This window comes from Typopeltis vanoorti, chromosome 3, assembly GCF_054136105.1.
Source record: "Typopeltis vanoorti isolate ZY-2024b chromosome 3, IOZ_Tvanoo_1.0, whole genome shotgun sequence".
In the NCBI taxonomy this organism is placed as follows: Eukaryota; Metazoa; Arthropoda; class Arachnida; order Uropygi; family Thelyphonidae; genus Typopeltis; species Typopeltis vanoorti.
In genome coordinates, this window is record NC_143551.1 from 149,843,827 (window position 1) to 149,866,508 (window position 22,682).

At 35.3% G+C, this 22,682-nt stretch overlaps 1 protein-coding gene across 1 annotated transcript in view; it reads right to left on the reverse strand.

The window, feature by feature from the left end:
- Positions 1-22,682, reverse strand: part of LOC150108652 (protein O-mannosyl-transferase TMTC1-like) — a 166,036-nt gene that overhangs the window by 36,017 nt on the left and 107,337 nt on the right. The window contains exons 5-7 of the mRNA XM_090416133.1: positions 17,813-17,888; positions 12,289-12,392; positions 5,490-5,679 (exon numbers count right to left, since the gene is read on the reverse strand). Coding sequence (XP_090272259.1) covers positions 5,490-5,679; positions 12,289-12,392; positions 17,813-17,888 — 370 coding nt within the window. The remainder of the gene's footprint in view (positions 1-5,489; positions 5,680-12,288; positions 12,393-17,812; positions 17,889-22,682) is intronic.

A 22,682-nucleotide genomic window follows, 5' to 3' on the forward strand; every position in this document is an offset into this window, starting at 1 on the left:
ACATTCAAAATCAATATAAACTCATAATTTTGTAATATTGCAATATCATATGCAAATTATTTTTATTCAGACATAATTACTCAAGCCTATTATTTTGTGAAATTGGATCGGTACAAAAGTAACCCAACGTAATCAAGAAAAAAATCTCCTTTTTTGAAATATGCATTGTTATAATGACAGAAAAAGTTAGAAAATGCTCTTAACTTTAAAAAAAAATGTCTTAAGATTAAAAAGAAATATCACTTACCTTCATACAAATATACCACACGCAATTTTTTGAATATGTTTTGATATAAATTCAATTAATATTTGAAGGCAAGAACATTTCTATGAAGAAATCGTAACATGCATTCTAACAGTAAGACACTTCCCTTGTATATTTCTTTGTAAGCTGTGATTTCTATCGTTTACTGTTTGTGCGGTGGATCGATGTCTATCAAAGAGTCTTAGCAGCAATGCAGTGAACACATTGAAGGCGCCTGCTGTATACACACAGCCAACGCTTTGAATTCTAGTATACATAAGCGAATATACATTATTTCAATGACGACTATAGAAAATAACTGTAATACAGCAGGGTTTCAATGTAAATATTTGTCCATTTATAAATACAATACCGAAGGCATCAGTATCTCTACTCAGTTTTATTGATCGTATTTCTGATAACCTCTTGAAATAAATTCTAAAAGTCCTAAAAGGTCTGTTGAAACATGTGGTTTAGATTGGACAATTGCAGAAGCAGAAGTACGTAAAACCGCTGGAAAGAATTTAATAATAATAAGAATAAGAAGAAGAAATGATATTTTTAAAGATCCACTAATAATGCCACATTTCATTTTTAAATATTGCTATGGACCGCTGTCATTTGTATGACAATAAATAATGTTTCGTATATCTGTCAAAAAGTATTTAGATTCATTTCTTATGATAATGAATGTCATCACTATAAAAGAAAGCTATTGTGAAACACTATAAGTGCAGACAACAGAATTTTTCATTTGTAACATAAAATTTGGTAGATTTAGAAGCGCATTTCTTAATTTTGCCATAAATTGTTCCCACAGAAATCAAAATAATTTAAAAGAGAAATAGTTTTTAAGTCACAATAATACGTCGCATTTTTTGTGCATATTCAATGTCATTTTATTAGCATTGCCATTTTAGAATGAGACTACCGCGTGCGCATGCGTATATGTGTACTGTCTCTGAGATACATCACGTATCACTGCCTGAGTGCAAGTGACGCATTTGCTGCCTTTGCGCAGTCTCAAACTTGTGCATGGTTGTGTATTCCAATTCCCATTAGCTCACTTCAGACAAACTTAAATGTTTCGGTCGTTTAATATCAGATTACGTGCCAAGCAGGTCCCAACACTGAGGTTGCCAATAATATAGCGTGGACTTCCAAATAACTTCGACGTTATTTAATATAGAATCGATTACCCAGCAGGTGTAAATGTTACTTCTGTCAATAATAATTGTGAAACGGGGACCAAGCTGAGATTCCTGTATCGGCCACGCAGTTTGTACAATTAGAAACATCTCGTTAACACATTTTAATGGTACATCATTTGGTCATCAATTTCTCGCGCTGAGTCTATCTTCCGGTTAGGTTAGTTATGCAAATTAAGTTACGTACGAAGTTGAGATCGATAATGAGTAATGCAAATTAGGCGATAAGCAGGATTAGTTTTGTAATAAACATAGATAGTAGGATCGACAGTAATGGACCGCGATTTGACAACTTGCATTGTTGAGGGAGGAAGAGGAAGGGGGGGGAGCACGTGCTATTTGAGCAAGTTGTAATCGGTAGAGAAGAATTCCTGCTTCCGATGCATCCATCCGAAATCATATATTTCTGGAATTCTTAGCAGAGTAATTATTACCCTATTTACAATAATTATCGCTTCGCTTTGTTCCAGGAAATTCAGTATTGCTAAATGAATTTGAAAATCGATATGTGGAGAATTTAGATTTTCTTCTTTCGCTAATTAAAATTTTGTGCCCAGATTTTGAAATTTCAAATTCAGGCAAAATTAATTTTTTACACCTTTAGTAACCGTATTGTTATTATTTTAAATAATTCCACAGGCAAAATCAAATTTTTACTCCATTGATAGCATATTATTATTATTTTATAAAATTCGATATAATCTAATTTATTGTGTCTCGATATTTATCTCCAATTATAAATAAAATTTTTGGCATATCTTTTAAAATTTAATAAAAATAGAGAATTTATTATTTTTTTTCCATAGTTTTTTTTATTAAATTATGAATTTGCCTACAATACTTAGATTATAATCCAGAAAAAGAGTGCGTTTTTGTCCCATCAAAGAACCTTCTTTCTTATTCTGAAACTTTCGGTTCTTTTGGCCAACTACTTTCGTAGTTTGTAACTAAATCATCTCACCAGTCCACATCTTCGAAATTCTATACAATTAACTATCGAGCGGGATGTTGAGGGGGGGGTATAATAAATTACATCTCTAATACTTGATGGCTTCCCTAAGTGGGCGTGTACAACTCCTTTCCGTTTTGTTTCAAAGATTCCAGCAAATACCGACCTTTTTTTTTTTTTTATCAGCAGATGGTAAGGAAATTGCAAATTAAGACTGTCTGGGGTTCTCTGTAATCCATTAGTGTTCTGGCAGGAAATTACTCCTTCAGTAATTAATTGTACGTACGTCGGAAGGTCTGTATGTCGGTCTGTCGTACTTTACCCCTGAAATATAATTCTGTCCAACAGTGACTTCTAGAATGCTTTGCATGTAGAGCATAGGACAAGGATGCGGTGTTGTCTTAGAAGTCTGACTAGGCAATTTAAATACGATGTATTACTCAAGTAAATGGGAATGGGGTGAATTTAATGTAGTGCTCATGCTTTGAACATAGAGAAAGTCGAAGTGGATGCATACACAGTGACTAAGATTTGTGGTAAGAAAAGTACGAAAATTGAAAGTAGAATGGCTGAATGAATTGGCATCGAGGATAACATGAACTTCGAACTGTATTAAAGTGATTTAAAGAACATGCTATCGGGTTCTGTACATAAATAATATCAATAAATCAACGATGTCTGTGCTTTATCTGCTGTTCTTTTAATAATGGAATCAAAGATAGCATCGCAACGAATACATTATGAATAAGATATGATTCAAACTTCTGTTAGTGTTTTCATTTAATAATGGTTTGCACAAAATCAAATAACTATAATAAGCATGTTAAGAAAAAGGAAGAGTAGCATTGTAATATGATTAATTTGAGTATCACTACCTGCTAATGTAGCGAAATGGTTTAACATGACAAAAACATGAAAAGTGAGACTTGGATGTAGATGTACATTGGTTTAATGCGGTATAGCTAATGTGTAGAAAAATATAGCTAATATGGTGTAGAAAAAATATTGTATTTTTCATGTTCCTGGTCAGTTCTGTTTTTTTATCTTTGATTGAGTAAAGACATTTACAAAATAAAATGTGGGAATTTCAAATTGTTCCTAGAATGACTTTTTACTTTTTTTTTCTTCGCCTGAACGTTAGCTAGTCAGGCAAATTCAAATTCATACCTATTGTCTATTGGTTCGAATGCCTACTTTTCCAACCAGACGGTTAATTAACAGAAATTTACTCAATTAATAAAGGCACAGAATTTTCTCATAACAGGTGTGAAACTATCATTCTGCCTACTGGAGGCCTGAACTGAAAGGTTCTAATTTTGAAGTATGCGAAGGTGTTTGTAAAGCCTGCTTTGTTAACGATGTTTTATAGTTTCTGAAGTTTAATAAATATTTTTTAATAATAATAATAATAATAATTCGGTGACTAGAAAAATCACCGAATACAGCAACTTTAAAAAATTAAATAAAAAAAAAAAATAACTCACCCACTCGAACGAAACTAGTTTTCATTTGTGTAACTTCGAAAATTCGACAACTGAAATCAGGATACAATACTGGAAATTAGCAACACGAGATGGCAGCAGCTGTCTGCTATTCTTCGCATTGGGTCTAGCACTCTAATAAAATTCAAGTCCTTTGGTAGGAAAGATCTGGGTTTGAAGAATCTTTATAACGGCGTTTTCTGATGAAGTGGTATAGTCGTTATCATACGGAGACTGCGCAGTTTTATGCGTACCGGAACGTGGGTTTTTCATCTCGCAACTCAGGCAAACCGGTCAGAAGAAGAATACCTAAGTTATAAACAAAACGCCTGTCCTCATAGCCTTAAATATTTCAGCAATTAAGGCTACGAAGACGACTAAGAGTTTTGCATTTCGCCTTCTAAGGAAAGAAAGGCGTTAAAGAATTAATTTCGTATTTTCTATCTTTACGACAAACAAATTTCTGAAATCGTTAGAAGAGCAATGCACCTCTTCATAGACAAACTTACCTTTTAGCTGGAACTGTTATTCTGAATGCCATTACTCTCATTACATCTTTCATAACATTTATCTATGTAATCCCATTAACAATAACAATAGGGATAGCAGCGGCATTTAGCAATAAAATATCATGAATATATTTTATACGTTATGTTCTAATTTATAATTATACTTAATAATTAATATCCAAAATAAATTACACAGGCAAATTAAGTTTCCCTCCTAGTGAACACTCGCGGTTTTAACCCGGCATCTCATTAATTTTAACTACCTAACCACACATTAAATATACATTGCTTTGTCAAGTATTCAACTGCAAATAATAAAATCTTTGACTGGAATAACAGGTTCTCTTAAATAGACTCCTTTAAAGTGTAACCATATTTTTTTAATCGTATTTAATTTCGAATAATTATATCCATGAAAATACCCACGCATTAAGCAAATCATTTTGAGTAATTCATGTACTTGAAATAAAGATCATACATAGACAACGATAACAACAATAATAATTACATGATGCAGCCATGGAGTACCAAAACTCTTTGAGGAAGGCCATCCAACACTACAAAAAACTACATGATCCACAGTTTGTGCTAACTATATAAATCTACCATCAGCACTACATCTATCGACTACGTGTGAGCAGTTTGCCTGTTCCGTTTCCCGAAGGGAAAAAATCCTGCTACGTCCATAGGAGAAATGGATCACACATCTTTAATTGTAAGAGTTTTTACTAACGGAGAATACAGTTGTTAAAAATAAATTATTTTATTCAGTAGTTGAGAAATGTGGCTATGAAGTTTACTCTGTAATGTACAATAGATATGTTTAAGCATTTAAAATTCTTCTTTACATTATTTAATGCCTATGAAATAAATTCAGGATAATTATCTTGATAGACTTCTTCAGAATGTTTTAATTCGTTCCATTTGCTAATTATTAAGCCTCCAACTATTGCGATAACTTCAAAACTCTATGGAGAATGTTTGGATTTATTCTCATAAAGGAAGTTGGACTGTTTCTCATTTGTGTTTAAGCGTCAATCTGGAAATGAAATTATTCTGAAATCGCAGTTTTCCAAACATCCACCTACCTCTTCTTACCTTGGATATAGTTAGTGTCCCACAAGCCAGGAAAACAATGTATGCTGATAGAATAACTGTCGCCAGGTTTCGAATGTCCCGTATGTCTTCCATGAGTGGAATACTTCCCATCTGCCAGTCGTAGGATAATGTGATTGGGGCCAGCAGAAGCCAAACGTTGAAGGCAGCAAGATAACAGTAAGTCATGAACCTGAGGAAACACATATTTGACAAATGAATATTTTGTTCTATTTCATACCTCTGCGTTATAACATATGATTTGAGAGATCGACATATATTTTTTTATTAAGAATATACTTTTATTTAAAAAAGATATTATCAAAAATTTAAGACATTTTATAAGAATGTTTTTTTTATTAAAGAATTTTTTTTAAAGAATATATTTGTGTTTAGATATTGAAAATAGAACAACAACGATGAACAATTCATATGTCGTCGAAATATAATTAAAAGGACTGGCTAGATGGGCGAAGCAAGAATGCTTTTCATATTCCCCGTTATCTGTAGAGGACAATGTAAGGATAGGGTGCTATTCAGCTATATAAAGCTCTGATCATGGCAGGAGGGTAACAGCAATAGCTGAGCCTCAGTTAGAACTTCATTGGCTACAGCATTGCCATCCATTACCCTCCAAGGGTATTAATCTTTATCACTGCATCTCACCTTTCGAAATGTAGTTTTGTTTTTTTGTTTTTTTTGCACCTTATTCTTTAAGTAAAATATACTCTTGAAATATTTGGTGTGACAAAATTTACTTTTTTATATCCCTTTTATTTCGTAATTAAAGTATCGCTAGCTCATTTCCATGTTATATTAGAAATAATATATTGTTTTATAGAGAGCAAGTTTTTTAAAATACAATTAATGTAATAAAGTCTGATTGAATGCTGAACAGCAAAAGGTAGATAGAGCGTCGCAGTCTGTTTGATTAAACGTATTACTAAACGTTTACATTTAGTAAACATTTTTTTTAGAAATTTTTTTCTGTATAAATAAATAATAAAATACTTAAGACCAAGTAAGGCCAGAAAGATATTTCTGCATCAGAATAACATCAGTATGATATGAAACTAACAACTTGAACTTGAACTTAATTGGTTGATGGACTGAGTCCTTGACTCTTTATCCCTTCATCTGGATTTTAGATTGTGGGTGATGAGATTATTGTGGGTAATTTACCCGCTCATTGTGAGCATTGAGGCTGTATCAGCTTTCTCTTGCGATGGAGGATTTCGGTTTTTTATGTTTGAAACGATCTGAGGGCTTGTAGTCCGCTGCCTGTCGAACTAACTGATTTGGGTGATTATCCGTGATTGTGAAGAATTTCTCTGCAATGTTTGTCATGTAGGTCTTAATATCTGGAAGATTGGCTTCTTGATGTAACTGGATGTTTCTGATGAACCATGGGGCATTAAATGCCATTCTTAGGCATTTATTCTGTATTATCTGAAGTCTGTTGATGTTGCTTTTAGTCGTGTGACCCCAGGTTGGAGAGGCATAAGTTAGTTGCGGTCTGATTACCGATTTCAAAAGTAAGATTTTGTTGCTTATGCTTAGGAAGCTGTTCCTGTTCAAAAGTGGATATAGCTGTGCTATAGTCTGACTTGCCTTAGTGGTAACACTATCCATATGTGACTTGAAGTTTAGACGTCTATCAAGATGAATTCCCAGATATTTGGTAGAATTGCGCCAAGGGATGATTTTACCAAACATTTGTATGCTTGTATTCGGTTCTGCCTTACGTCTGGTGAAAAGTACTGCAGAGCTTTTGTTTGGATTAATTGCGATACGCCACTTGGTGTACCAATCCTCCAATTCATTGACTGCTCTCTGCAGCTTGATTGTGGCCAGGTGTGGACGGAGGGATCTGGCTATAATGATTGTATCGTCGGCATACAGAGCGGTGATAGCTGGAGACAGTTTGGGGAGATCTGCCATGTATATGGAGAAGAGTAGGGGAGATAGTAGAGAGCCTTGAGGTACTCCGGCCGTGATTCTCCTCTCCGTGGATCTGATACCGTTGAGTTTTATTTTAAATTTTCTGTTGTGTAGATATGATTTGATAAGTAGCACTAGTGGCAATGGAATACCAACTTCGTGTAGTTTAAAAATTAGTCCATGATGCCATAATCTATCAAATGCCTGAGTGATGTCTAGAAAAACTGCGCCAGTGTGTTGGTGCCATTCATACCCTTGGGTTATATGTTCGATAACTCTGTAAATTTGTAGCGTTGTGGAGTGATATTTCCTAAAGCCGAATTGTTCATCTTGAATTATATGGTTGATATCTGTTGCCTCTTGAAGCCGTGTGAGAATAGCACGTTCGGCTATCTTACCTATGCATGAAAGAAGACTGATTGGTCTGTAATTTACAGGAAACTGTGTATTTTTCCCAGGTTTGGGAATTAGGAAAACGTCGGCAATTTTCCATCGTTGTGGGAAATAATTTAGCCGGAAGATGGCATTAATGATGGCTACTAGATGCATAACCCCTTTGCGAGGAAGTAACTTGAGTACCTTATTTGTTATTCCATCTGGACCTGGAGCCTTTTTGTTATTTAGTTTTCTTAAAATCTCATATACTTCTGTTGGTGATACGGATTTGTTATTGGATTGGAATGAGACATTTTGAGTTGTTTTACGCACTTGGGTGTGAATTTTACTTATGAAATTTATATATGTATTGATATAATTGGGGCTGCATTGTTTTTCTAAACTATCAGCAAATGCTTCAGCTTTTTCCTCGTCGTTGTAGACAACATTAGATTCACCTTGGATTGGAGGAAATGTAAAACGCTTTGAACGGAGTGATTTCATCATTTTCCATATTGATTGATCCTCTGTGTTTAATTGGAGAATTTTGTTATTCCAGAGTTGGTTACGGTGGTCCTTTAGGGCATATCGAACCTGGTTTGTTGCTCTATTGACTGCTTGTTTATCCGCTGGGTCCATTGTTCTCTGATATTGTCTTCTTAATCTGTTTTTCTCTTGGATAAGACGTTTTATATCCTGTGTAAGTTTATTTGATGGTGTATATTTGGTTATATTTGTTACCTGCGTTATAGCTGTCAGCAGTTGTTTTTCAAGAGTCTTCACTGCTTTTTCTACATCTTCAGCAGATGTTATATGCGGTATTGGACCAAGGTTTTCCTGGAAGGCTGAGGGAAGTTGTTTCCAATTTATAAATGCGGTGGTGTTTTCTGTTATATCTTGTATGGTGCCTAGTTGTAATATGATGGGGTTATGATCAGAACTTAAGTCGTTGATTGCTTGTATCTGATAGCTGTGCGCTATGTTTTTTAATATAGCTATATCTAGTACATCAGGACGACCGGTATCTCCATAATGTGTGGGTTCAGTGGGTCCTATTACTGTTATATTTCTTGAAGTGGTGTAAGAGTTGAGTATTCTTCCATTAATATTTGAGTTTCTGCTATTCCAGACAGTGTTTGGCATTAAGATCTCCGGCTATAATCACTGCTCTGCCTGTATTTAGTATCACCTCTAAGTCAGATTCAAGGAGTTTTTTATTTGGGGGGTTGTAGGCTGCATATATCGTAATTCTGCTTGTATTTTCCATATGTATTTCTATTCCTGTAGTTTCCATGTGTTCTGTTTGGGGTTCTGCTATTGAATTATGTTTTATGTTACTTTTCACAAAGATGGCAGTGCCTCCACCTCTAGCAAAGCATCTGTCTGTTCGGTAAGTGCTATAACTATTGATTTTGATTTTGTCACTTGGACGAAGATGTGTTTCATTTATGAGGATGATGTCTGCTTGAGTTTCTGCTGCAAACTCCTGCAGCTCCTGTAATTTGATAGATAAACCATTTGCATTCCATGAAACAATTTGTAATGATTTCGGTTTTCTTTTAGATTTATCCATTAAGAATTTCCATAAAGAGTGATTGTGTATGCCTTAAGATGATATCTTTGGCTTCTTGAGTTGGGTTGGTTTGTTGGAGTTCAGCAAGCATTTCACCTAAGTGGCTTGTTATGTTCAGTAGGATAGGTTTGTTGGTTTGCTGTGACTGCTTTGGTTTTGGGTCTTTTTGGAAGGTCGATCTTGTAACTTCAGCATACGATCTTCCATCCGTTGTGGAGACTATGGTTTGATGGGAATACGCTTGTTCTTGAAGAGGTTTACTGGTTTTGAGTTGTAATTTTTGGTTTTGAGGAAATGCTATACAGCCCCTATAGTTTGCAGGGTGTGGTCCTCCGCAGTTTGCACACTTTGCTGGAAGTGTACGAGGTTTATGGCATTCATTTGATGCATGTTTGCCACCACATTTAACGCAACGAAATTCGGCCTTGCAGCATCGTTGGGCATGCCCAATCTTCTGGCATCTATGGCACTGGGTTGTAGTTGATTTATGTTTCAATGCCTCAACTTTTATGACTAGATCACAGATGGTTTGGAGATTGTATATATGATTTTGGTCTTTGCTTATTTCCACTAGAATTAGGGGATAGGGTGTTTTATCAGCTCTCCGCATTCGGCTGACTTTAATTGGGCTAAATCCCTTAAGTTGGAGGTCTGCAGTGAGGTCTTCTATTTGTAATGTTTCAGTTACTCCCCTTAACACTACTTTTAAATTTTTTTCACTGTTGAGTGCAAAAGTGTGATATGGCAAGTTGTTGTCTAGAAGTTTGGTCATTTTTCTGTAATCTGATGATGTTTTAGGTTGTATGCGAATTCCTTCTTCTGTGTTTGTGGCTTTAATGAAGGTGATATCTGAAGATTTCAGTGTGGATGCAACAGACGTCCAGTGCTCCTTGGCCCTTAGGACGACTGGGGGTTCCCTTTCTTTAATTACATTATCTGGTTCTATCTCCACTGTTTTGGGTGTATCTGCAGTAGAGGAGATTTTCCTTTTCTTTTTGACTGTTTGAAATTCTGTGTTAGTTTCCACAAATTGCGGAGTATTATCCTGAGATGCAGCATTCTCTGTATTCGTGGAGTGACTTGATTCTGGTTCAGTCAACATACTTCCTTCATTAGAATCATCCATCCTATCTTCTGTGACTGCTGTAGGGGGGAATGTATCTAAGAGCTTTACTTTCCCTGGCCAGTTGTCGCTCAAAAGTTTTCCTAATCTTAGTAATTCTTTGTAAACTTCTTCAAATATGCCTTCATTGAGAGGTTTTGTCATGATTAACAGAATGCAACAACTCTATTAAAATAAAGTTTGAGAAGTGGGACCTAGAGCCCAATGTAAATATCCCGTAGATCAAGTCGATCTACCAGCAAAGGTAGTAAATGTTGAAACTAACAAGTGCATCAAATTCTCTCTTAATGCAAATTTATGCATTCTGGAGAAAGGTGTGACGCAAAATGAAAATACATAAAACGAACAGAGCTTTTCTCATATCAATTTCTATAAACTTAGGAAGATTGTGAGGAAAGCCAAGACTTGTTTATTATAAATATATATTTATTACTGGGGGGGCTCCTCCCCCTGACGCCTACGGCGCCCAATCCTCCCCCCCCCCCCGAGTTACGGACTGGTAGGCCGGTTCTCCTTGAATTCTGATGACAAATTTTGAAGACTCGACACTCAGGGTAGTCCCTGAATTTCAAAAAGTTTCAAATAACTTGAAAATAATGTGATACAAAAAAGGTTATCATTTTATATTATAGATAGATAAAAGATGTATTATAAATATGCCGCTTTTTAATGGCATTTTTTAAATGCGTTATGTAGAAGATTTTTCATTATTGAAGCAATATGTCTATGCGGAAATAATGACAGAATGCAGATGATATATATATATATATATATATATATATATATATATATATATATATACTATCATCTGAATGTTTATTTTGTTAATTTTAATAAACCTCTTCATGAAGTGTGTGATAAGCATTGATCATAAAGAAAATCTCTTTATAATCAATGAGCGAGTGGAAGGTTCAACTCGATAGACTACAGCACTTGATATGAGACTATGGTCTACTTGATATACTTGATATATTATTTGTATCACCCCAGAATGATGCCAGCAGCTATTCCTCAGTTTCCTTAGGTTGTCGAAACGAAATGAATCCTAAGATAAAAAGCCAAACGGCTATTTTTTTTGGTGAAGTTAATTAAATTAAGCGGATAAAACCAGGATATTCTACCAGCATATGCTGGCTCACAGGAAGAGTTCTGAACGATTTTTGTTGAAACATTTGTAACACGGAAAGGCAACGATTAGATTTTATTTCGGTGATTTGGCCAGATTCCTCTCAAATGATATGCTAGTGATTGTAGCTCAGAGAGAGAGAGAGAGAGAGAGAGAGAGAAGGAATCAAATGTACTGTATTTATTACATCTTTATATATATATATATATATATATATATTTAGTTAGTTTAATTCAGCAACAATAAATAAGACATGGAATAAAAAATGTACCCCAAGTCAATAATTAAACTTTAGACTGAATTTTATGTTTGAGATCGAAGGTTGACTCTAAGAGGTAAACTATTAACTCCTTGAAGGAATACCTTTCACGTAAATATCCACCGATTAGGCAACAAACTCGCTCTGTTGATGAAGGCCAAATTCCAAAAATGGCAATAATAGGAAATCGTATCTTTTGTGGAAGCTCCACCCTCAGTATTGTGTAGTGACCATGGATGTCATTTAAGTTATATGGAATATGGTAATTTTAAATTGTAATGCTGACTACAATGAATTGTAGTTCTGGGTTCGTCAACGTTGTCAACTCATAAGTTTCATTAACTAAACATTTACGGTATTTTAAGGTGAACAGGGAACAGTTAATATTTGTTGATATTTACTTACCTTGTAGATAATGATGTGGAAAAGGAGGCAGGGTTATCTTGGTCGGAGAACTGGGGCATGGATCCCTGAAGTAACCATATTCTGAGCATAACAAGGGCTAGTAACTGTGTAAAAATGAAATAAATTTAGATTAATGTTTATAATATAAACTTATGAACTTTAAGAACTTTTCGAAAAAAAATTAAAGAAAGCTTACTGACGACTCTTTAACAACTAATAGAATTTTAAGAACTGATAGAATTCTTTATTGTCAGATAAATAAACCAATCTGTGGCTCATAACTTTTTTTAACTTAGCAAATAACACGATCTATTCTATAAACGATACAGAAACTGCTTTCTTTAAATTGGTTTCCAAAAAAAGTGATAAAATTTTCAGATTCTATACAAAATGTAAAAGGTTACAGCTGTAGTACGATAGGGTGTAAGGGAACGAAATATGTGACGTGGCATTATTTATGAATGATTAAATTCTTTTATTCGTCCTTATGTGTGCGTATGAGAATATTTTCCGAGAAAAGAGACATAAGACAACGCCCTATACGTAAAATGTCATAATTTTATCAAAGTACACGGAATCTTATCGAACAGCAGGTCTATGATTAACATAACATATCAAAGGTTCGGGTATTTTACACTTACGAGAAGTTATGCAACTAAAAGCACTTCGTGCCGAAGGAGTGATGGCCTTCAACAGAATGAAAGGAAGTCTTTTTATATTTTTTTTATGGAATTATTTTCATTTCTGCTAAAGGTATTTAAATTAGGTGTGTTTAGTAGCTAATGATACCTTGTAAGTGAAACCGTGAAACGCACTACGGGGCAGATGTTTGATTGCAATTTGGTAGCTGCTCGCTTACTAACATTATTTTCAATTACTGCTTGAATTTCATAATATCAGCCTCGTATCCACTTGTTAATTGCAGCCCACTTTTTATTTACTCAGTATTTAGCTTATTTTTAACACAGAGGAGATTTTATGAGATTTTACTTTTTTTGATTTATTTTATTCGTGTGGGGTTCTACTTCCCCCACCCCCCGTTCCTGGACCGCCCCTTAGGATTGGTCGAGCCCTCCTAATGAGGTATTAAGTATGTATTTTTTGACTGTAGCAGCGTGTGTTCTGTATGAGACCGGCTAACCCACCTTTAATCGAAAGAGACCAGATAAAGGTTCCTCACGTCAGGGACGAGAATCGATCCGAGGTCTTTCCGACAAAAAAGCTCCGTCTATACCGACTGAGTTACGGCGGCTCTACTTTTATTGGATGAAAAAGGTAAACAGTCGAGGAATAAATTATTAAAATTGGTTGAGTGATTCAACTTGTATCTGAAGCATTTAATTTTCTTTATTCTCCTTTGCAATCAGTCTTTCATTTTGGACGAATGGTTGCAAAGGAGGGGGTGGGAGGAATTTAAGCAGTATAGGGAACAAGTATAGTCGAGATTTGGTCTTAAGTGAATATATAAATGTGACATGCACTGCAGAGGTGATGGCTCTCTCCTCACAGTCCTATTATGTTCGTCCTACTAGGCTGAAATTTTTATGGGAGCATAAAACAACAGAATGAAAAAGTTATACTCCAAATGTAGTCGAAACCTGTTGAGCGATGTGACGGCAGAGGTCATCTAATTCAAAGCAGCGTAGGACATATTTCGTCATCGTAGCAAGCGATCCATACGGTACAATCCTCCCGATACTTTAAGCCGATTAGGCTGAATATTTTTTAGATCCCAGACATTCTTAGGAACATATATTTCAAATCATCTGAATGATGAGACCTGTTAGTGGCATCTAGGAAGGCTCGACACCTCCACCATAGTTGTTCAAATAGAGTGAATTTCCAAGGAGGCTTCCGCAACGGAAATCTGACTGTATTTCAGATTTGATGGGAGTTGGTTGAAGAACGAAAAGAAAAGAAAAAGAAGAAAATAATTTTTGATGTTTTTTGAACTATTTTCAGTTCAGTATTTGATGCTTCAAATTTAGTAGCAATACCATGCTGAATATCTCTTTTGAATAAAAGTGAAGGATTGATAATTGTTAACATAAATGGATTAAAATTTGGCCTTATTGATATTTAGAATAGCTACTGGGCTCAACAAGCAATGCTGGATCGCTTGATAATATTCATGCCAAGTTAAGTAAATATCCCAAGATATTGACCATCAAATGCCATTTGAACTCGAAACGGAGCAACGATTTTAATCCAGAAATTGATTAATTTTAGTTGTTCGCTTGCTGTCAAAATTGTTAGGGATGTTGGCAAACATTAACAATATGCATCATATTAAGTACCTCATTTTCATTCTTACTTGGGCAACTTTATGTAAAAGTCCAGGGCTGTGTAAAGAACATGCTTGAAGAATGACACAGTTTTGCGAGGAACAGTGATTAGGTGTTTTTTTTTTTATATTCTTTTTTGAAAGAATAGTGAGTGATGACTCTTCCGAGTCATCGGATGTTTTTTTTTTAACCTGCATAACAGACATAATACTTAATTTTGCTGTTTTGTTGCGTCAGAGAATTCTAAAACACTAAAAGCAACAAGGGAGGAAAAACAGAAGCAAAAATAGAAACTAAATGATATTGAAAATTATTATTGCTAATAATTCAAAAAATTATTACTCAGGTTTCAACAGTGTGGTGACTATAATGGAAATCTCATTCTCTTATTGAAATTTGAAGAGGCAGAAAATGCATTTTAATAGTCTTATAATTTGACACAGTATTGAAGGAATGTGATTTCGATGACAAAGGTTGGTTACAAGAAACGGAAAAGAAACTGGCTTTAAGTGTATTTTCAGTTCTGTATACTAGAAGAGTGTGTTTTTATTTTATTTTTTAAATTTAATTGTGATAAATTTAACATAATGCTTCCAGACGACAACAAGATCTGATTAGGTACAATGTTTTGTTGTCCTGAACGAACTAGGCGACGCCCACGTAGATCAATGGTAAGAGAACACCGCGCCATTTCTAAGCATTCTCTGCTTGGATTTACTTTTGATTTGAATTGGTGGTGGGGGGGGGAGAACAAAACAGATCATAATTTAGCTCTATAAACACGCGCTTTTTAAATTAGTAAAACTGTTGAATTTTTAGTTTATTGAATAATTTAAAAATATTAGAATTTTTTAAATTATTTTATTAGAAGATTTTTTTTTTGTTTGTTAGAAGTCCGTTTATGTATGCAACCATTATCCACCGTTATCTACTAAACTGACCGTAGGACTCACAATATTTCTGATATTAATATACCAGTTATGGTTAAGGAAGACCAGATGGCAGCAGTCGTTTGCCTTATTGTCTCTCCGAGGACCTGAAATCGTCGGTAGGTGGCCTGTACCTGCTGTCGACAATCAAGGACTTGCTACCTTCCTATTTCTAAAAGCTAGTTAAGACTAAAATAGTTCCGCCTATTTTCTTTAGGAATAAAAGGTGTTGGTGGGTTTTTTTTTTGTTTGTTTGTATAAAGCATAGAAACAAAGTACATTTTTTTTTTACTGTTAGAGTTGAATATATGTGGAATGGTATTCGGCAATAGATATTGAAACGATAAATTTACTTAACTTTAAGAAATAATTAGATAGTTAGGAAGCCTTAGTGATAGGTGAATTAAAATTTTATGCGTAATAATTATATAATCTTTAGCCCTGTTAAAGTTGTCGGTATTCTTGTTATGTTTTTGTGCTTAGATATGGATGTAAAAATAGCAATATTTAAAAAAAATAAAGATATAATATAACAGAATGAAGGACCAAGAGAGAGAGAGAGAGAGAGAGAGAGAGAGAAGGAATGAATTATCGATCTACTCGGCTGAGCCAAGGAGGTGCTTTAATTTTTCCTTAAATAATATTAATGAAAATTAAAATTGAAGAGCAGTGTTTCTTCATCTCCAGTCCACAAAAAAACGTTCAAATACCAGATTTCAAGACCTTCTTATATACAACTGACTTAAACCATGTGTATAGACAATAATATTTGTTTCCATACCCATGGTATTATCTAAAACCTGGGTTCCCAGCCTGTGGGTCGCGAGCCCACAAGAGGGTCACAAAGTGTTTTCTGGGAGTTCTTCGTTATTTTTAGCTGGAATTAATTTTATAGGAATTTTCACCACGAATGTTTTCGACACTTATTTCAACATGGCTACACTGCAATATTCTACTAGGGGGTTGTCACCTGATTTTTGATAAATGAAGGGAAGTAATTAAAGATCCACCGCGGCAGCTATTTTAAAAATATCAAAGGCCCGCCGAGTTCATACATATTAAAAATTGTATATTATTTTAATTACTTGCTATGGTGGACCTTTAATATTTTTTCAGATTTCCGCCTCTGCGGACCTTGATTCACTCCCTAAAAATAAAATACACAAATGCAGTGTTATTATTTGAATAAAATTCCATGTTTACAAATAGTAAACCGAAAAAAATATTCACTGTGATGCAAAATTCAATATCGAAATTCATTTTTGATTCGGTTTCTCGATGTTTGAATAACAGATGAAGTCTGCAGTGTGGAAGACGAATCTGAAGATTACTGGGCACCTTGAATCCCTTGAAAAAGAATTTCAGCGGTACTTCTCTGAGCTTACAGAAGAAACTGCGCTGGTACGAAACCCATTCTCTGCTTCCTTGAAGGTCGACAGCATTCCCGATGAAGTACAGGGTGAATTCCAGGATCTGCAAAACGATTCCTCAGCACGTAATTTGTTTTATAAAAAATTGCTTACTCATTTCTGGTGTGCTATGAATCAGCTATGGCCAAATGTCACCATGCTTGCCTTTCGAGTTTTGCTTCCATTTGCCTCTACACGTTCTTTATATCAAAAGAAAGGCAAGAAATAGACTGAATGTTGAGGATGATGTGAGGCTGGCTTTAACAAACTCAGCCGCGAATTTTGAAGCTGGTTGTCCAGATGCAAGTACAATCATCGCATTAAATTAGGTTAATAAAATATTAGGTTAGAATTATATTCTGAAAAATATTTTAATGTGTTTTCTTTACTCTATTAAAAATATTTTTATGCAAATGTGGCAGGGATCTCAGGTTACTTGGCTATTATAAAAGGGGATCACGACTCAAAAAAGATTGGGAAACACTGATCTAAAACAACTAATAACAATATATTTGTGCGATTCAACTTTCATAATTAATCCTTCTCTTGAAATAAATCAAACATTTGCCGTGAGATGGAAAAATTGTGTAAATTATTACAATCACTGCATCGTTTCAATACAAACATTAATAAAAATAAAGAAACGAAACAAAGAGCACAATTAGAGAAAAAAACTCATATATTTATTAATATCTCGAATTATTTCATATTAGTTAGAGTACCATTGCAAATATAGGACTACAGAATTTAAGTATGGTCATCCTATAGCGTGGATAGCTTTGATTGATTGCGAATCCGATTTCATCTTATTTAATGGGATGATATCATAAGTACTCTTTCTTCCTGATAGATTACAGGATTTCCGTTTATTGTAGCGAGAGAAATAACTATCCGTACTTACCATTACAAGGACAGACACCGGCCTGATGTCGATTAGGCGAACTGTGGAGATTTTTGTGGCTTTCGTTGGACTCTGCCTGAAAAATCAAAAAGATACATTTCATAAAGACTGCTTTAAGAGCAAATTCAGTTTTTAAGAGGCGAGGAACTTTCTGATATTCTAAAGATCTCAATTAATATTTCCGTTGAAATATAGAGAAAGAATTCGTTCGATATCGATCAAAATAATAAGCATAATTATAATGGTGGTAATTACTAGATATTGCAATACGTATATAATAGAACTGATGACTTTATTATTCTCCTAAATTAAACTATTATTTGTTTAATTTTATTTATACTATTCTAGATGAAATCACAAGTTAATGCTTATTCAGGTCAACAGAAGTCTACGGATGTCTTTACACTGTGAAAGTCAATTCTGGAACATGCGAGATTATGATCTCACCCTTGGAACAAATTTAAATAATTCAGAGTAATTTATGAGCATCAAGCTGTGGGGGCTGAGAGATTAAATGATATCATTGGAGAGTAAATGGCTGTAGGTCTTTTGGGTTTGTAAAGGTCGCATTCCTTGTAAACTGCAGCTTGTTGGATTAGTTGATTAGGGTGCGCGGCGGCATTTGAAAAGAACTTTACTGCTAGAGAGCACAGGAATGAGGAGATGTGTGGTATACGATGAATATGTGTATTTCTGATAAACCATGGAGCATCTAGTATCATTTGCAAGCATTTGTTTTGCGCTCGTTGCAATTTTAGTATGTTGACTTTGGAGGTATGGTTCCAAGCTGGAGAGGCGTAGGTAATTATAGGACGAATCACCATCTGATAGAGTAATAGTTTGTTCCTTGCGTCTAATTTGCTGCGTCGATTAATGAAGGGATAGAAGTGAGCGATAGTTTTGGATACTTTCGCACAGATGTACCTGATATGATCACTGAAACAATCTTTTGTCTAGTAGCAACCCGAGATATTTGGTTTCTGTTTGCCATGGGATTTTGGTACCAAACAGATGAATGTCCTCTTTGGGAGATGCTAGCCTTCTGGTGAAGAGCATGGCTACACGTTTTTGAGGGTTTACCTGTAGTCACAAGTCTGAGAATCATTTTTCTAACCTTGAGTTGCTGTCCTGAAGTTTTTTTATTACAAGGGGAGGACGAAGTGATTTAGCTAATACTGCAGTGTCGTCTGCGTATAAAACCGCGATGGACGCCATTGGGTTCTATGGGATATCTGCCATGTAGACTGAGAATAAAAGCGGGGCCAGTTAAGATCCTTGTCTAACTCCAGCCAAAATTCTACGATGAGTAGAGTTTTTCCGTTAATTGTGACCTACATTTTTCTATCGGTAAGGCATGTGATTGGTTAAACGTATTATATTCATTGATATGTTGGCTCTAATGAGGTTGTATAGGATACCATAGTGCCGAATTTTATCAGAAGCCTTCGCAATGTCAAGGAATACAGCACCGCTGTGTTGCTTCCAATTGTATCGCATAGTAATATACTCTCCTAAAAGATGAATCTGTTGGGTGGTATTCTGATTCCGACGAAAACCGAATTGTTCACATTGTATGATATTTAATCTGTCTATTGATTCTTGAAGTCTGGAGAGTAATTTTTTTGGCAATTTTACATAGATTGGATAACAGGCTGATGGGGCAATAATTCTTAGGCAAATGTGGATCTTTACCCAGCTTGTGAACTGGTGTAATATCAGCAATTTTCCAGGAAAGAAAGAAATATTGTATTCTTAAGTTTACATTCATGGCGATGATGACAAGATGCACGATAGCTTTGCGCGGTAGCAATTTGATGATTTTGTTTGTGATGCCATCCGGACTTGGAGCTTTTTTTTTTTGTTGTTGTTGAGATACTTGATGATTAATTAATATTTAATAATTATGTTAAATATTTCTGCTGGTGAAGCAGGGTTAAGCAGATTTGAATTATTGTTAGGTTGTTTTCATGTGCGTCGAACATGACGATGCACCTTGTAAACATGACTGATGTTTAAATTTTCGTATGCAGGACTGCACGGTTTTTCCAAATTAATTGCTATAGCTTCTGCTTTTTCAGCATTAGTGTGTGCGAAACCCTGATTTGATTGAATGGGGGGGGATTTGTGTTTATTTATTTTTCTGAGATTTTTTAGAAATTTCTAAATAGCATGAACTTCAGGACTAAGAGATGACAATTCATTTCCTCCATTGCTGGTTTCTGTGATTTTTGAGCGCTTCTCTGACTGAACTGTTCAATTTATTGAGGAGGTTTTTTTTTTATCTTGTGGGCACGTGTGCTATGATATCTTTTCCTGGCTTTGTTCTCTCTAATTTTGGCCATAATATCTTCTGGATGACGGTTACGCTTGTCAATAGTTGTAGTGTTCGTGACAGCTGCTGCTAGTGCTTTGTTGATTTGATTAGTGAGGTTTCTATTTTGTTTTTTCAATCTCGTCCTTTGATTTTATGTTGGGTACAGGGCCAATGATTTACTTAAATCTTGAAGCATGGTAGCTAGAAAGGCAGTAATAACCGCAGTCAGGTTAGGATGTGTTTGATCCTGGCATGTTGCTTTCTTGGGGCCTGCCGCTTCGGCATACGTTTATTTATTTATTTGATGTGTATCTTCTTGATTTTTTGATATTGCTTGAGTCTGAGGAAATTCTACTTTCTTTAATTGCGTGCGAGGTTGAGAGGAAGTTCGATTATTTCTTACCGCCAATTTATTTTTTAGGCAGAAGCTACAACCTTTGTAATTTGCAGGATGAGGGCCGTTGTAGTTGACACATCTGGCCGGTATGGTTCTAGGCTTCGCAAAGGTGTTAGTAGCGTGGGTTTCTCCACATTTCAAACACCCGTAGTCAGCTGTACATAGTTTTTGCGCATGGACATATTTCTGACATCTATGGCACTGCCCTGCTGATATTCTTTTTCTTAAAGGTTCAGGCGTTTATCCTGAGCCCGCAGATCGATATTAATTCATAAATATTTTTATAGGAGTTGTGAATTTCCAACAAGCTCTAAACATTCTGCTCGCTTTGATCGTAGGCAAACTGTGATAGCTGAGATCCGTCGCTATCTCCTCAGTGGTGAGTCCTCAGTAACCCCTCTCAGTATGACCTTTCGGCTGTTTTCAGAGCTGAGGGAGAATGTGTGGTATTGTACATAGAGGTTATCCATTACTTTGCTTAGGTGACGATAGACTGCAGTGAGCTGAATCTCTATGCCCATGCGTAGGCAATGTTTTGATCCTTCATAATTGCTATAATCGACATCCATTTGCTTTTGTCTCGTGGGATGATTGGAGGCACTTTCTCTTTGAAGTATCTGTATTAGGAGTGTCATCATCCATTTTATCATCTCTGCGTACCTCTTCAGTTCTGCGTGTTTTACGCCCATGTACTTCTTGGAATTATTTAAGTGTTGAAACTACTAAGACTATCATTCCCCCCCCCCTGCTCCCATGTCATCACCTTCAGGGTCACTACTTGTCACTGAATATATGTTTAAGTAATCTGGCCACTCGACTTCAAATTTCTTTAATAGTTTTTTTTAAGCAGATCGAGTGCTAGTTTTTTGTCCAACTTTTAGATTAAGTCGTCTGTATCAAGATTTTCCATAATTTAAATAAACTTCTTACCTGTTGAACAGCTACTACTTTTTACAAACACCGAAGTAAAAATCGAGTCACTTACAGAACATAAATTTAACTATTTCACCTAATAAATTCATGATCACTCGTTATATATCAAAAACAAAAACTCCAAATCGAAACTAAGGCACATATTGCGACGACTTTTCTAAAAAGCAAAACAAAATGAATTTAATGGGTTTTTTTGGCTAGATGGCTCTCTCAAGCAAGAATGCGTTTCATATCCTCGTTATCTGTAGAGGACAATGTAAGGATAGGATGTTATTGAGCTATGAGCTCTGATCATGGCAGGAGGGTAACAGGAATAGCCGAGCCTCAGAACTTCATTGGCTACTGCAGGGTTTCCCAAATGGTGGGTCACGACTCGGCACCGGGTCACGGAAGCTAAATGCCGGGTCGCCGATTTGAAAGTCGAACCGGATTTAATAATAAAGTTATCATCTTCTCCTCCAAACCTGAAGTTTCTAGTTTACAAACAACAGCATCACACTTCTCATTAATAAATTACTTGCCTTTAGTTTAATTTCTTTATATTTGTGTAAGAGTAAATGCTTCTTTATAATAATAACAATAAATGAAAACTCTATGAACATTCAAATGTGTTTTATTTTACCTATTGGCCATAAAAATTTTAGTGGGTTACGAAGATAAAGTATTAAAATAGCCGTGTCATGGGGGGAAAAAAATTGGGAAACCTTGGGCTGCAGCATTGCCTTCCATTACTCTCCCCGGGTGCCCATTTTAGCCGCCGCATACGATATGCATGGGCTGCAGTAGAGCAATTCTTACCGCGGCCACCACACAGAGAATGTTACTACTTAAATAAAAGTATGTGAGCTATATTTTGGTGTTTTATATTTTAGCAATATTTATAGTTAATAATTATAGAAAATATATTTGTTAAAGCAGTATCTTATTTTATTATTTAATTAAGGGGATATTGAATCCCACATTGTTTTAAAACCGAATAAGAAACTCAAGGATCGGAATCGAAGAGGTTCATGCCGAATATAGTAACTATAAACGTATCGGTGACTACTAGCGTGAGCTAAAGTACGTAGTTCAAGTACGTAGTACAAACTAGGGCAACTCGTTGCAAAGGTGGAGAAAGTTCTGATCACTATTCTTAGTATTTTCCATAATGTAAAACCCATCTCCTAGGAGATATATGATGTTATACATTATGGTGGGAGGTCACTACCCAGACCGGTTTCGAT